General features: G+C 46.1%; 1 protein-coding gene across 4 annotated transcripts in view; it reads right to left on the bottom strand.

The window, feature by feature from the left end:
* Positions 1-14,877, bottom strand: part of ARMH3 (armadillo like helical domain containing 3) — a 131,743-nt gene that overhangs the window by 3,916 nt on the left and 112,950 nt on the right. For all 4 annotated transcript variants that reach the window (XR_011142127.1, XM_068949846.1, XM_068949847.1 and 1 more), the window contains one exon: positions 4,703-4,819. Coding sequence is in view for 3 of the 4 variants with exons in the window: in XM_068949846.1 (XP_068805947.1) it covers positions 4,703-4,819 (117 nt within the window). In the remaining variant the exon portion in view is untranslated. The remainder of the gene's footprint in view (positions 1-4,702; positions 4,820-14,877) is intronic.

Below are 14,877 nucleotides of genomic sequence, written 5' to 3' on the forward strand. Positions count from 1 at the left end.
GGAGGGGAAGGGCAGAAAGCTCCCCAAGGGTAGAATGGGTAAAAGACAGTGGGCAACAAATCAAAACATGGAAGGTTAAAAGGGAAAGTTGTGAAATGAACCTCAGTGAGCCTCGTTGCTAACACAGACCCTAACAACCTGAGCAAGCTAGCATAAATGTTTGTGCCTAAAGCCCAAGTATTTAAGTTTAAGTGGTTTGCACTGGGTTTTGTCTCCCATACAGGAGACAGGAGCCCTGCTGATCAGATTTGGGCCTAGTCCTACCAAAGGCTCCCCACCTCAGGGATCAAGCCCACTCTGACAAGAGAAGACAAGGTAAACGGGCACGGAGAGTCCTCTGATCTGGGGAGCACGACTGCCTGCAGAAAGGGGACTGATGCCCCAAGCAGGGTGTAAGCTCATACCCCTTATTCTGACCAGCAGCATTCCCATGGGTCTCAGCAGCAGAAAGACCAATCACAATTGAGGTCCTGGCCTCAAGAACTGCTGCTAGGGCCAAGGCACGAGTGGTAAAAGATGTCCAATCCACATACATGTCCGAGGTCTCTAGGAAGGATGAGGCAGCAGCCCCAGCAAGCCCAGAAGAGGAGGTTGGAGTAACACATCATGAAAGCAGAGGGCTCAGAAATTGTAGCTGCAGGGCAGAGCCCAAGATATTCAGCTGTTTTAGTCTCCAGAAAGAAGGGTTAGGAGGAACAGAGCAAATACCCTCCCCATATGTAAAATGAGGTCAGAAGGAGAACAGTGAGTAATATTTCTCTGGCTCCCCAGGGATGGGACAAGAAGTACTCAGCTTAATTTAAGATGAAGAAGATTTACATTAGAAAAGAGGAAATACTTCCAACTCTAACAGTTCTGAAGCAGTGGAATAGATTATTTGGGACTAAGGTGGCGGTATTACCACCTTCAAGAAAGCTTCAGGTTTTAAGAGGAACTTTGCTACATACACTGGTCACGAGTGGTATAGATGGAGTTGGGTGTGCTTTAACACAAGTTTGGGAGAAGAGAGGACACGATGACAACACACAAGATGGCCCTGTCGTTTCTGTAAATCTTTTTCCAGTGTTTCCCCTGAGCCAACAAGCTCAAAAAGGAAGAATAGCTCAAGTTAGAGTTAAATCAATTTATCTTCAGCACAGGGAGCTGGGGCTCATCTCTTTTTTGGAGTTGGAAGAGCAGACAGCGACACAGGAGAGTGTCAGCCTGCTACAAGGAGAAACTTCGAATGCTTCCTGTAGCCTAGCTGAGCTGCTCCGTCCTACACCCCAGGAGTCCTCCTAACTCACTGTGCAGGAGTCCGGGCCTGGCGGCCAATGTGAAAGCTACCAGAACTCTTTGGAGTGACTTACACAAGGGGCCAAAAAACAGCCTTAAAAAGTAAGCTCACAGCTTAACATTTACTTTGTAAGGAAATAAAAGCAGAGCCTGTGTCCTCTCTTGCTTCTGTATGGAACATGCTGGGGCCGAAAGAGATTCTAAAGTTTTTCTTCTCCCTATTAGCAGCTCAGGTCACACTTAACTTGCAGACTTTGAAGAAATGGGAAATTCATGAAATGCTGACATCACCTGCAGAGCAAACAATGAGCAAATGAAAGAAAGAATGAATCAGGGGGCATTAGCTATGTGAGGAAAACATGACTTAATATTGGCTTTGCATCATTATAGCTGGACTTGTGCAACACTGTAAGGGCACTCCTATTTTGGAGTAAGTCACATATATTAATCCTGTTTCCAATCAACAAACAGCTCTTAAGGAACATGCACAATTGGAGGAAGGTTTACACTGACTACTACATCTAATTAAAAGTCAAATTAGTGTAATTTCCTCTACAAAAAAATCAATCCCTAATCAGACTATTTTGAGACTCTGTTGAAACCTATCCAACTGTAAAGACAGCGAATGTTTTGGAAAGATGCTGAATCTTTCCACGCATTTATTCAGCTGTAATGTGAGGCTCCAAAAGCCCACATCCATACCACTCCCTCCATGAAAAGGAGCACAGACCTGAAATGACATATCTGAGGTTTCAAAGAAAAATTGTTAGGAAACTTCCAAACTTCCTTCCTTTATCCTTCTCAAAGGCAGCACAACAGGCCAGAAAACCCAATTGATAAAACTCTGCACATCACCTTCAACCACAATGTGGCTGCAGTATCGCAGGCCTTTGAAAACTTCTTTGAAAAGAGAATGGGAGAAGAAAGGAGATTTTTCTCTGGGATTTGCAAGAAAGACCAGCACAGAGGCAAAGCAAGAGAAGCAAAGCAGTGCATTAGCAAAGCATGTCAAAGGAGTGAGAACAAGATTTCTACACATAAAGGAGCCAGGAGAATGGCTTGGGGAAGTTTCAGCTCACCCACTTAATGGGAGTGTAGAGAGATGAAAAGAAGGCTAAAAAGGAAAATGGCTCCTGCATGTCATTCCCCACTGAGAAGAATTTGCTTTAATGCAGTCACACAGACAGAGAGAGGGATAAGTAAACCAGGCAGAAACTGTAAGAAACTGTAAGCTGTATGCAGACAGCTCCTGTTCAGGAGGCCTGATGGAACGAGCTTGAGTTGGGAAACCACACTGGAAACCTGCAGGTCACCCCCAGCCCTGCCCCTCTGGCAGAGCACATGAAAACTGCAGCCACTTCATGCTGCCTCCTCTGTCAAATCCTGCAACTCTCACCAATAAAACACAATGCACTGGGCAGAGGGGCATTATCCAACATCAGAGAAGCAACAAAGGCTGAAGTAAAGGCAGAGAGGCCTGGAAAAGAGCAAGCCAACTACCTGTTTTGAAGCGTACGTGGGGAGGGCAGTGCAGACTTGAGCATTTTAATGGTAGTCCTTGATAAGTTGTTAGAACAATTAATAGAGCCATCAGTTTCTGTGCACTTAGGGGAAAAACAGTGCAGAGGACAGGGGGCCGAGCAGGTTTGCTGAAGACGCATCACATCACACTGATTTCTCTCTGTGCAGGGAACAGCTTAAGAGAATGCAAGAGGTTTGCTGTAGCTGTGAGTAAAGAACATTTAATAGGGTCCCAATTCTCAGGGCATCTAGAGAAATGTGGATTAAACAGATTCACAACTGGGTCAATCAGCACATTTAGACAGTAATTATTCAGGCTTGCATATGCTCTTGAGGAGAGGGTCCCAGGGGCACCTGGACTGGTAATTTTCAGAAGGCAGTTGAGGAATTGACTGGATTATGCTAAGCAGATTCTTAAATGATACAAAATTGGGAAGGATCACCGGGATTGCAAAAAACATCAGACTACAAAGAAAATTGTAGCTGAAGTGTTTGGTAGCTGTGAGGTTCTTAGGATTGAGAATGTCATTTTAATCAATTGGCATAATCAGCCTGTTTCTGCCAGGCCAGGTGGAAAGCAGGGCACACAGGAAGCAAGGCAGTCATATGGCCAAGAGGCTGGGGAAGGAGAAGGCAGCTGAGGGGAGCAGAAGCCCTTGAGACAGAACAGATGACGACAGACACATGAATGTGTCTTTTTTCCAGGGTACAGTAATGGGAGAAGGCTATGTCATATGGAGGCTATAGCCTCTTTGCACATATTCCAGGCATGGTATCTCTCTCCAGAGAGAGAGCAGAATAGGCACAGAAGAGCACCAAAAAATGGCATTAAAGTGATCGCAAGGGATAGTTGCCCATACCCTGCCCAATGGCAGTATTGTGAGGACATAAAAATCATAAAAAGGTTAAAAAGCATCCCGTAGAAGGAAGCAAAAGCAATTCAGGCATGCTTGTTCTGGTGCAGAGGAGAAAGGGAGAGAGAGAAAAAGAGAGAGAGGCATAACGTTCCCAAACTCATGCAGGCTCGTGATGGAGTGGGCAGGCATCAATTACTCATCAATCAGCAAGGACAGAGCTGGAAGAGAGAATCAGCTCTCAAACTGGTGGAGAAAGGTGCCAGAGTTAGAGATCTCTCCCCTCTCTGAAGCAGTAACGACTCAAAAGTGAGGAAAGCAGACTCAGAGACACCAGCCACTACAAAAACATTGGCTCCCTGGTAGGGTAGCTGTTGGGCAAGAAAATATATTGACCAAATCATTGTGCCCAAGCCCTCCAGAGCTGGGTGAGCAAGCTGGCTTGTTGAAGAATACAATCGCCAACCCAAATTATTTGATTTCAGTTCTGCCACAGTTTTGTTACTTCTGTGGAGCTTCGTACCATTAGACCCCTCTTCTAGCAGAAGGAACTATTTCTAGGGAATACTTCTGCTTTCTTTGCTGGGGGACCCCATTCTGTAAGGGCTAGAGGAAATCAACAAGCAGGTAGGTGTTTGACCAGCATCACACATTCTGCTCAGCCTCAGGCTTTGAGGCCCCTTTACAACAGCAAGAAGACTTTAAGTTGGTCTGCCTGATGAACCCAAGGCAGGAGCAGTCAGCTCTTCCACCATACAAATTTACCACTTCAAAGCATGCTAGATCACCATGGCAAAAAGAAGGGACAGAGACTGACCGGCCGTTTGCTGACCTGAGCAGTCTGATGGTTCCTTCCCAGCCAGACACTGCAGGGCAGGAGCTTTCAGATCAGTTGAGACCTATAGCGCCTGGCCAGATCCTATTGCTGCCCCATCTGCACAGGCAGCTCTGCGGAGGTACAGGGCTGCTCAGTACCCCAAATGCCACTGCACAGGCCACAAGCAAAAGCTTTGCAAGGAGGTTGTTGTTTCCGCAGAACCAAGGCAGCTTACCAGCTCTTTGAAGAAGGCAGCCTCTTTATGCTGTTCTGAGTAGCGCTCATACTGGTCCAGTCCGTCCTGCAGCTTCAGGGTCAGCGTGTCATAGTTGGACCGCACCACTTCCAAAACCTGCCAAAGACAACCAAATACAGCAGAGGAGTCAGTATCCACAGATGTCTCAGCACAGGAGGAGCAAGGCTGAGATAAATCACAGTTCTGGCACCTGTTTTTCAACATAAGTGGCTTTAACGGCCAATAGTTGGAACAGGAGTAACAACGTGGAGGTGGGCCCTAGAAATCTTCCTAATGCCAGCAAGGAATGCCTCAAATTTACAGAGTTTCTCCATTCATAAGAACAGAGGATCAGCCTATAACCATGACAGCAGTAGTTTTCCAAATACCGTCACGTCACCAGGAAAAGCAGACACGACCTTATTAAATTACGGAGCTAATTACCATGTGTACACCCAAATGTAACACAATAGGCAGTACACTAACACAAGTCCGTCTGACCCCTCGGTCCCACAATGCTAGTTTTGCCAGCACACCTCCCTCCTAGCTTGCTAATCACCATTCACAATCTGCTTAACTGCCGGCTTCTACAGCTGCTCAGGTCAGCCTCCATGCAGAGTTCTGCACCTCTCTACCGATGGGAGCAAACTTTGATAGACACTAAGATAAGACCAAGCCTGTTATGAACTTGGGTACTAAAAACAGGTGGAGCATCAAATCCAGATCTTCCTGCCCAGGAATTACTATTTTACTATCTGCCTTCACTGCAACTGAAGCACTCCAGCTTACAATGCTGCATCACTCTGCTCCCAGCACAGGGCTATGCTCGTAAATTTGTAGTTACGCTCCTCTGTCCTTCTGAGCTATTCATTTTCCTAACTAGGGAACACCAAGGGTGACTCCCACAATGCTTTTTAGCTTCAAAGCACTACACGGACAAACACGTTCCTCAAAGCATTTGTGAGATGGTAAGTAATGATAATCTTCCTACCAGGAACCATATAGCTCAGCACTCTTGGGCAAAACATATGCTCGAAATAAATCTCTTAAACACATGAACTTGTTTTCTTCGGCTGTTACCATTTGATCTCAGAGCTAAACAGAAGCACAGACAGAATAACCACATCTGAGGCTTGCATCACAGTAGCCTCTGCTCATGAAAAGCCTCAGCCAGGAGGACCTGCATGGGGAGTAAGGTGCAAAGGATGAGGGCTCTGCCCCGAGGCTTTCACAACTTAAGTGAGATCCTAAGAAAGGCATTGTAGAGGGCTGAAGGTAACAAACAGTGACCAGGACAATAAGGGACCCTCTCTACTTCTCTTCTTGTCCTCCTGACAATGTAAATGCTACCCTCAATTGCCCTTTTAACCAGTTGGCAGCTCCTGCCCTTTATGCGACTGAGCTGTATCCGTCTACCTCTCACTCTGTGACTTGCTCAGGATTCCTGCAAAAGCTTCTTTCCCTGGATTTTTCCCCCCCAAACTCTGTATCTGACAGTGAGACAGAGACATTCATGCAAACACTTAGAAATGGGCTAGGACCTGAGGGCCTGCTAAGAGAGAGACCGCAGGCTTTAATAAGGGCATCATCCAAATGAGGACTGGAGGAAAAAGGGGCCCAAAAGTGAGATGGTCACACAGCCCTTTGCAGCTCAGCTGTCCCCTAGCATTGCAGAGGCAAGACAGGGGTAAGAACTGGTGTTTTGTAAGGTTATTTGAGAACAGCCTGTCAGTGCCCTGCTGCTGCCAGAGCATGCAGCCTCCTCTCCAGATAGACTGATTTCCTAATTCTGCTTGTCAGCTCTGCTGGCAGAGAGAAAGAGTCCTGCAATAACACCCATCTACCAATTCAGTTGTGTCCTCTTGTTCTTATGGGCAGAGGTTGTGAAAAGCAGCAGAGCCAAGAGCAACAATGAATGAAACGGGCCTGGAATAGGAATAATTTACTCTGGGATGCAACTGTCCAGCAGGGATGGAGAGTAATAGTATAATGCATCTTCTTCTGAGCAGTAAAGTATCTAGCAGCTTGCATGAATCCAAGGACTATCCTCCTGCCATTTTGAAGAATGTACAGCAGTCAAGATTAATAACATGCAGAGGAGAAACTCTGTTTGAAAGGTGAGGAGCAGAACAGGCTTCTCTAGCAGTAACTCACAGAGGAGAGGCATTTTACCCAGGGCTACCCCACTCCACAGGAGCCCTCCCTTGTGCCCCTCTTTACTCCCTGGTGTGCACCTATGTCCACATGCACACAGCCAGGCACACTGCCACATCAGCGTGCCCAGACCACAGTTGTACACACTCCTCCATGAAGAAGCAGGACTCCTCCTTACCTGCTCTGAGTAAAGGCCTCCTTAGAGGCTCAACAGGGGCACCCTCAGAGCACGGTGAGCAGCAGAAAACCGAGGGGAGCAGCAGGTCTTGTAAGCAGCACCCTTTCAATCAGCCCTCCTCCATCTCCTTTGACAGGCAGCTAAGGACTCAGTTTGATGCTCCAGTAGGACGACAAAGAAGGAGCAAAAGGCCCAACAGCCTATACTGTGTTACCCACTCCTTATCATATCCTCTGTGGAGAGCCTGGGATCAGCTTATCCCTTTATCTGTGCATTTTCGTTGGCTGGCACTCCCTTTCTCCTTCAGTTATGAAATAACTTAGAAAGAAAGAATAAGTTAAAAATAAACAGCTTTGCTTCACTGCCTGATAATTTCCCTTTCTTGCTGCTGATGAGGAAAAACACTATGTGGGATCTGAGATAAACCCACTCACAGATTATTTCGCTTCATACCCTATAATGGATGGGAACTGTTACTGAGATTAGGACCTGCCATTCTTGAGATGGTTTCATCTGTTCTTTAAGATGCAGTTGCTAGACAGAGAGGTTGAAGAAGAGCAGCAGAAGGTATTAAGAGTATCTGGCAAGATGGTTTAAAAGGCATCATCTTTCTATGCAAGTGACAAAAACTCACACCCTCTGTGAAACAGAGGGCTGCATGTTAGTGCCTGTCACATATACACTTTTTTTCCATACTACTTGGAGTTTTCTTCAAGGAAACTATTGAAAGAACAGTGTCCTTTTGACTTAAACATAGGAGACCTTTATCTGCATCTTTCTGTCAGTTAGAAAAGACTTAGAATAATTTAATTTTGAGATTGAAGCATTTATCTTTTAAAGTCTTGTCTGACCTGCTTTTCATGGAAGTCTCCAAGGAAAACTAGAAAACATTGATTCCAAGATGGTGAAGTCTGAATAACTTAAAAAGGAAGGGACTTAGCTGGACTCTGCCATGCTCATTTTAAAGTCATTCAATTTTTAAAATCTCACCACCAGCTGGGAAAACAACACTTCTAATGTCAGGCAAGGGTAGAGGAAAATGGACTGTAGATGACCCCCAAGGAGCTTCTCAGCAAGCAACAGGGATGATAAGATGTGACATTCCTCAGATTGCGAGGATAAATATACAGGGCAAACTTCAAAAAAAAAAAAAAACACATGTTTCACTGGGTCTTTACAAAGGAAAAAGACTAAGTGAAAAGGAGTCACAAGCTAAATCTCTTTTTGCAGGTTACTTTAGGAGGATCAGAGTCTCAGAAAATCAGGACAGAAGTGAGTAACCTAGGAATGGTCCAATACAAGAAAAAACAAAAGGCTGCTGAATTTCTCTTCCTGCAGCTGCCTGTACCAGCCCTAGAGGTTGCATTCTCTCATTTACTTCAGTGTAACGTCCCAGAAGGCCATGGAGCTGCATTGCTGTAATTTAAAAACAATTTGCCATCAAATTAACCCACTGCTCCCTCACTGATTGCCTTATAGAAGTTCCAGAGAAACGTTAGCAGTTCCGTCCAGTTTGTGTGTGCCTCCAAACCCAGCCTTTCTGGAACTGCTCCGAACGGTGAGCACTTTATGCAGCAGTCAGGAGAGTTCCAGCTTCTTCCTGCAGCTGCAGATGCCCAGACCCTGCTACTCCCCTTCCTCACCAACGCAATCAACTTGGGACCAGACGCATCCCCCTGGGGTTATATAGAGCAGCCAACATGGGGATCAGCCCTCTGCAGAGCCCCACTCATCTCATGCTGCTACACCCATAAGAGGAGGATTATTTTACAGAGTTTTTGCAGCCCCTACTTTGCTGTATCCTGCAATCCTCAAGCTTGCTGTTCCCTCCTCAGCTGGATGGATGACCTCTGAAAAGCCAGCACATCTTGGCCACAAGCACTGGAACCGATTCCTCCTGCCCTGACATTTTGGTTTTCTATATTCAACAGACCATGGTTTGCCATATCATCATCTACCCAGAGTCTTCTCCTCACTCTGCTACAGCTGTTCCCTCTGACTGATCCTCAACAGGAGCAGACTTATTGCACCCCTTCCCCCTCGCCCCCACACACAAAAGATGGGACCTTCTGGAATAGTCTGTTCTGGGGAAACGGTGGGATCATATGTGGTAATATCTGATCCTCATCCTGCCCACCTGCAACAGCAAAGCCAGAAAGGGAACTGCACCAGCAGACGAAATCTAGTGGGCAACACAGAACTAGGGCCAATCTATCTAGCAGATAAAGCACACTTTGCTGATCAGTAGCTCTTTAACCTGCAGAATCTTTCCTCATCTGCAAATACAGTTTGAGTTACTAAACCATAAAATTTAGAGAACTCTACCAATTCACTCCACCCTGCCACAGATCTAGTAGCAAAACAGAAAGGCTCTGAAAACCCAAATCCCATGCAGGTTTTGGGAAGCACGCATGGATAATGAGACAGCAAGAAGAAAGCAAGCCTCTACACAGTCTTTCTAATCAGTGCAGGAAAGGATAAGAATGCAATAAGCTAGCAATACCAGTATCTCGCTAGAGCTTTTGCATGCCCAAAAGATAGTCATTAACTACCACCACAGAGCTTTTGCATGCCCAAAAGATAGTCATTAACTACCACCACAGCTGGAAGAGAACCAACTCTGTGATCTTGCACCAAGTAGAAGGGAAAAAGAGAAAAACCCACCAGCTTGAAGTGCTGCATTCTTTCCCCACACCAAACCAAAGCACAAAGCCTTGCAGATCACAAGGATAGGACACAGGGAGGCTCTCCAGATCAGGCCCTCCATCCTGGAGGATGGAGCAGCAGGTCTTTGAGGACTAGCTGACCAAGACAGCTAGTCAGAACATCATAGCTCAATCCTGATCAGCAGCATTAGCACAGTGGGTCATGGGCTGGACTAGCAAAGCAGGGGGTACAGCTCTAGGCACAGGGGAGCCTTCGCCAACAGTGCAAATGTCACTTTCAGCGTGTGATCTGAGAGGCATGTAACGACCATCACTCACAGGTGCTACTGCAGGGACACAGCATAGGGGCCACGGGCAGGAGGAGAAAGAAAATGCGTTTCCTGCACTCTCTACAAAGGTGGGGGAGTTCCTGTCACAGCCTGTGTATCACAGAGCTAATTAAGGCAGTCCCATCTCCAAACCCTAGACAGAGGCCGAAATACCATGAGCAAATACTGCAGCCTTGTCCTCTCAGCTTAGCAAAAGGAGGCTGTAGAAAAAGGCATTTGGTTTTTCCTACTCCAGGAAAAGTCTGATGTGCATCTTACACTGAGGTCCTCAAAACGGTTTGTTTAATCTAAGTTCAGAACAAGTCTTCGCATTTTTTCCCATACCAATCTGCACAAACTACTCATAGCCCCAAAGTGTTTTTTCTAGGGAATTCAATTGAATAGTAACATTTCTAATTGTAAGGAACAGGCTGCTGCCACCTTTACGACAAAGAGGCTGTTGCCTCTCCATAATAAAGCGACAGATAATTGACATAAATTTTACAACAGTGTCTTCTAATTAATATGGAAGGTTTTTTTTTTTTTTTCCCACCCCTCCACATGCCATCACACGTCTCACAGAGCAACTTAAAAACTGCTGATGCAGGCTGGAGTCTCTGCTGGAATTAATCCCCAGAAGTGCCAAAGACAAAACACATAACTAAATAATTAAAAGTTAAATAAAAACAAACACACACTCGGCTGCCACATTTCCCAATAGATTCTGCCCAGATCCCTGTTGCACTTGTCGCTGAAGCCCATTAACCATGCCAGGCTCCTTCTCCTTTTCCTCTTTTGCTGTCTGCAGGAGCTGAGTTCAGACAGACGATCCGCTAAGGCTGTCACAGTGCTACACGTGAGTGCGAGCGCGGGAAGCAGCTCCCATTCACAGCGGCTTCAAGAAAAGGACATATCCTGAGCCAAGCAGCAGCACAGAGCTTTCGTCTGACCCAACACTACCTTACCTTTGCCAATGCGCTGGAGCTAAACGCAGTGCTATTGCTTTACTACTACCATCACCCACCAAGCTGATCAAGCTAAGGGTCTTAATTCCATCGAATGCTAAGAGGAAGAGGATGTTGCTGGAGAGTCTAATAATTCAGATTCCCAGATACAGCTTACGGCACACATCTGTGGATCCAGAGGACACTGAATGGGTCTGGTGCACACAGTGGGAAAGACAAAGATCTGAGCATGAGATGCAAGTACAATCACTCCCCACGTGAACAGGTTGTACAGTTGTCACTCCTGCTCCAGTGCCCCAGATCTGCTGCACTCAAGCAGCGGCTGCGTGCACAACATGCAAGTGAAGGACCTATGACCCTCTCTTGCTGCCAGCAGAGAACGTGAGGCTGCTCAGACTAAGCCTGTAACACAGCCCCCACCAGTGCATATAACTGTCATTCTTGGAGCAGGGAGAAGCATCTTGTCTGCCCTAAGGGCAGGAAAGTCTCCTGGAAGGGGGATTTTTCCAACATAAAGAAAACTCTGCTAGCCCAAAAGATTAAGTGACAGCAGTGAAGGGCAAACTCCTCCTCTGAGGCATGAAATAGTACTGCACTGATGTGGGATGCACCAGCAATACTGGGTGGTAGGACAAGAGAGGGTCTGTCTTGGGTCATAGGAGGAAGAAAGGTCTGCAGAGGTGGGCTGGAGCTGAGAAGTGTTGAGGGCAGGACCCTGTAGTCTGCAGTGGGACACTGGGGCCTCCTTCCTGCTCCTTGATCCCATGGTAGATCACAGAGCAGCTGCCTGGGCATCTCAGAATGGCACTGCACCAAAAATCTGTATGCTCCAGTCCTGGCTGTGGAGAAGCTAATGGGAATCTCAGTCTCCTGTTCTGTGTCTAGGGTGAGACAGATTTACGAAGGTGAACAGGAGAAAAGGAGAGAAGGCACCTCACCCTGGGTTTACACTAAGGCATCCCTCACACACAGTTCCCTCCCGGTTACTTAGGTGCTTTTTAGTTTGGGTCTGCTAAGCCTTCAGTGCTCAGCCCAACTGACATTAGCCACAAGGAGACACTGCATCGAGGGGCCTGGGAGCGAGGAGTCTGCCCACGAATTTCTACCCTTTATCCCTGGCAGTCACTCCTGGCAGCTGCTGGTAGCTCTGCTGTGTACACTGCACTGCTCTCTGTGCTAGCCGAACACAAGGGAACATTAACTCTCTGTATCCCACACACCTCCTGAGGGCCGCTTTTACTTATTTGCACTCAAGTGGTATTGAAATCCAGTCCTTGCTACTTCTCTACATAAGGCAAAACATTCTCATGATAGATAAAAGATTATTATTTTTTTTTACCTAGCAACATCAAGGAAGGACATTTCACACCCCTTTTCCTAGTCTCAGCATAGAGCCATTCTGTCGGGCTCAGATGATTTACAGTAGCTTAGATGTTTGTTCATTGATTTCAGAGATCTGTGATCCCTAAAGGAACAAGCCTACAAAGCTGACAGTTTCTATCCATGGAGTGGGAGGGTTCAGTTACATTCTTTCTCCCCTGTCCACAGGGGCCTCCTCTAAGGATAAATAAGTTATAAGCTCACTCAGAAAATGACTGTCATTCTATGAACTCTGCTAGCAGAAATGGCATCCTATTCTGGGACAGCAATTCTCTCTTCCAGAAACGTTTTAAAGTCAAGATCTATTGGAAGCATGTGGTGTTAAACTCTATTAGTGGTGGGAAAAGACTCACTGATCCAATCAACCTGGAAATCACACAGCTTTTAGAAATATCCTAGTAACGTTAAACTAAATCTGTGGAGGACCTGAACTTGGGCAAATACCACAATACTCCCAGAGAAGATTGGGGCATGAAGAAACAGAGTAGCAGGGATTTCTTCCCCTCCTGCAGAAACCAGAAGTATTGTTACCACTACCTGTCCCCTGCAGCAGCTAAAAAACATGCAGAGATGAAGACATTAAATGATATAAAACAGACTCTGTCTCAGAAAAACAAAGAAAAGCAAGATACATGCAACAATCACACAGCCAACCCTATATTCAAAGGAATTGCTGCATGTTAGGACTTCTCAGGATATGCTGATTGGTGGCCCTGACCTCCAAAGTAAAGACAGAATCAGATCACACCAGATGGGACAAACTCAAATGCAGAAGTAGTGACTGGAGAGGAAGCAAACAACTTCGTAACTACCGATGGGCACAGCTGCGCCACATACACCTAGCTGTCTGGATACAGTGAGATCACCTATTTTCAGTCATGTGAAAGGAAAAGAAGATACGGTGAAGACCATGAAACAACTTTGCTAGAAATACATAGTTACTGGGATATTAAGAACAACCTTTAATTATAGCAGTACTGGAATGCATTGCCCTGGGAAGAGTCTGTCCCCAGGTGGTAAGAACCAGTCAGTCATACATCTGTCAGGAAGGTTTTAGGTACAGCTGATCCTGCTAGAGGCAGAGGGATGGATTGCCAGCCTCTTGAGGGCTTTGCATGGCCTGTTGGCAGAGATTCCACAATTATCTGCCTCACTGCAGCTACCCAAAGCCAAAGCTGTTATCTGACTCCAGAAAGACGCTGCCAATGCACACCAGAGCCCACATTTCAAGCTCTTATAAGACAGGCTAAGGCAAGATTCAGCAGTTAGTTTAAGAAGCAGAAAGGCTGCAAAGGAGGACGAAGTCAAGTAGTGACTGAGGCATATGGTCAACAGTCACACAGACCAGCTACATGCACAGCTTGCTGGAGACTTTCTTTGAAAAGGTACAGACAAATAAAAGATATTAATGTTTGACATCCCTACCTAGCCAACACCAGGGCTAAGTGTACTGTGCTAGGAGTATGACACCCTCTGACTTCCCCAAAAAAATCACAGAGCTAGAAGCCTGCACACCTCACTGGAAGGCCTATGCCACAGCCAGCCCACATAGACACCCCTGCCAACCTGGTGACTTTACAGCATTGCTGATGCTTTTTAAATACAATTCTCCAAAAAAACTGCTCTTTAACCCTGGCCCAGCAAGCACTTTAACAAGGCTTCAACTTTCTTCTTTAGTCCTTCAGGCTCTTAGTTTAAAGCATGCACACTCACGTGAAGAGAGCTAAGCAAGTGTAGAGTGACAGCTGTATCGGGGCTATAAAAGCAGCAATGGGAAAGGACCCCTACTCCAGCCAGAGTGCCAAGTGGCACACTGACAAGCTGCTTCCTCTTAATTTCACACAAACTCCCTGCTCTCTCCTGTAACTGCCTCCACTCTATCAGACAGCTTAGTCAACAATACTGCCACCAAAAACCCCCAAATGGGTTTTATGAGTACTTTCATTATAGTGCAATTTCAGTAAGCCACATTTGCACATACACGCCAACTCCCATACGTGTTACGCAAATGCACTTTGCTCAGTCCTTTTGGGGCATACCAGCAGGCATGCTTTACTGCTGCTCACACACAAAGTGTTAGGAGCTCAAGAAGGGGGAAAAAAAACCCTCCCACACGCTAGCCTCGCATTGCTTTCGCTCAAGACCAATCTGTTCTTCTCAGTGTCAAGGATGGCCAGTGGCTCTGTGCTAATCTGCACATAGCACTTGGCACAAAGAACCTGTCTCTCTCTGTGGGACCCTGATATCTCTTTCCCAAGGGGAAAGGCCCTTGAGAAGATATACAAAAGGCAATTCTACATCGTTCAAGGAAAGAAGATGGGTTTAGTCTATATTTCTGCCAGGAGAACAAACATTTATGTACTATACAATGCCGGAACTTCCAAAATCCACTCATGGGATAACAGTCAAGGATCCTGATGCAAATTAGCTTAAAAATTATCAGAAAATAAAATAAACACTCTCCTAAAGATGACTTTTAGACCTGGACGGAGAGATGTGCAAAAGCTGAATGAGGTCCACTAGG

This window comes from Struthio camelus, chromosome 7 (genome assembly GCF_040807025.1).
Source record: "Struthio camelus isolate bStrCam1 chromosome 7, bStrCam1.hap1, whole genome shotgun sequence".
In the NCBI taxonomy this organism is placed as follows: Eukaryota; Metazoa; Chordata; class Aves; order Struthioniformes; family Struthionidae; genus Struthio; species Struthio camelus.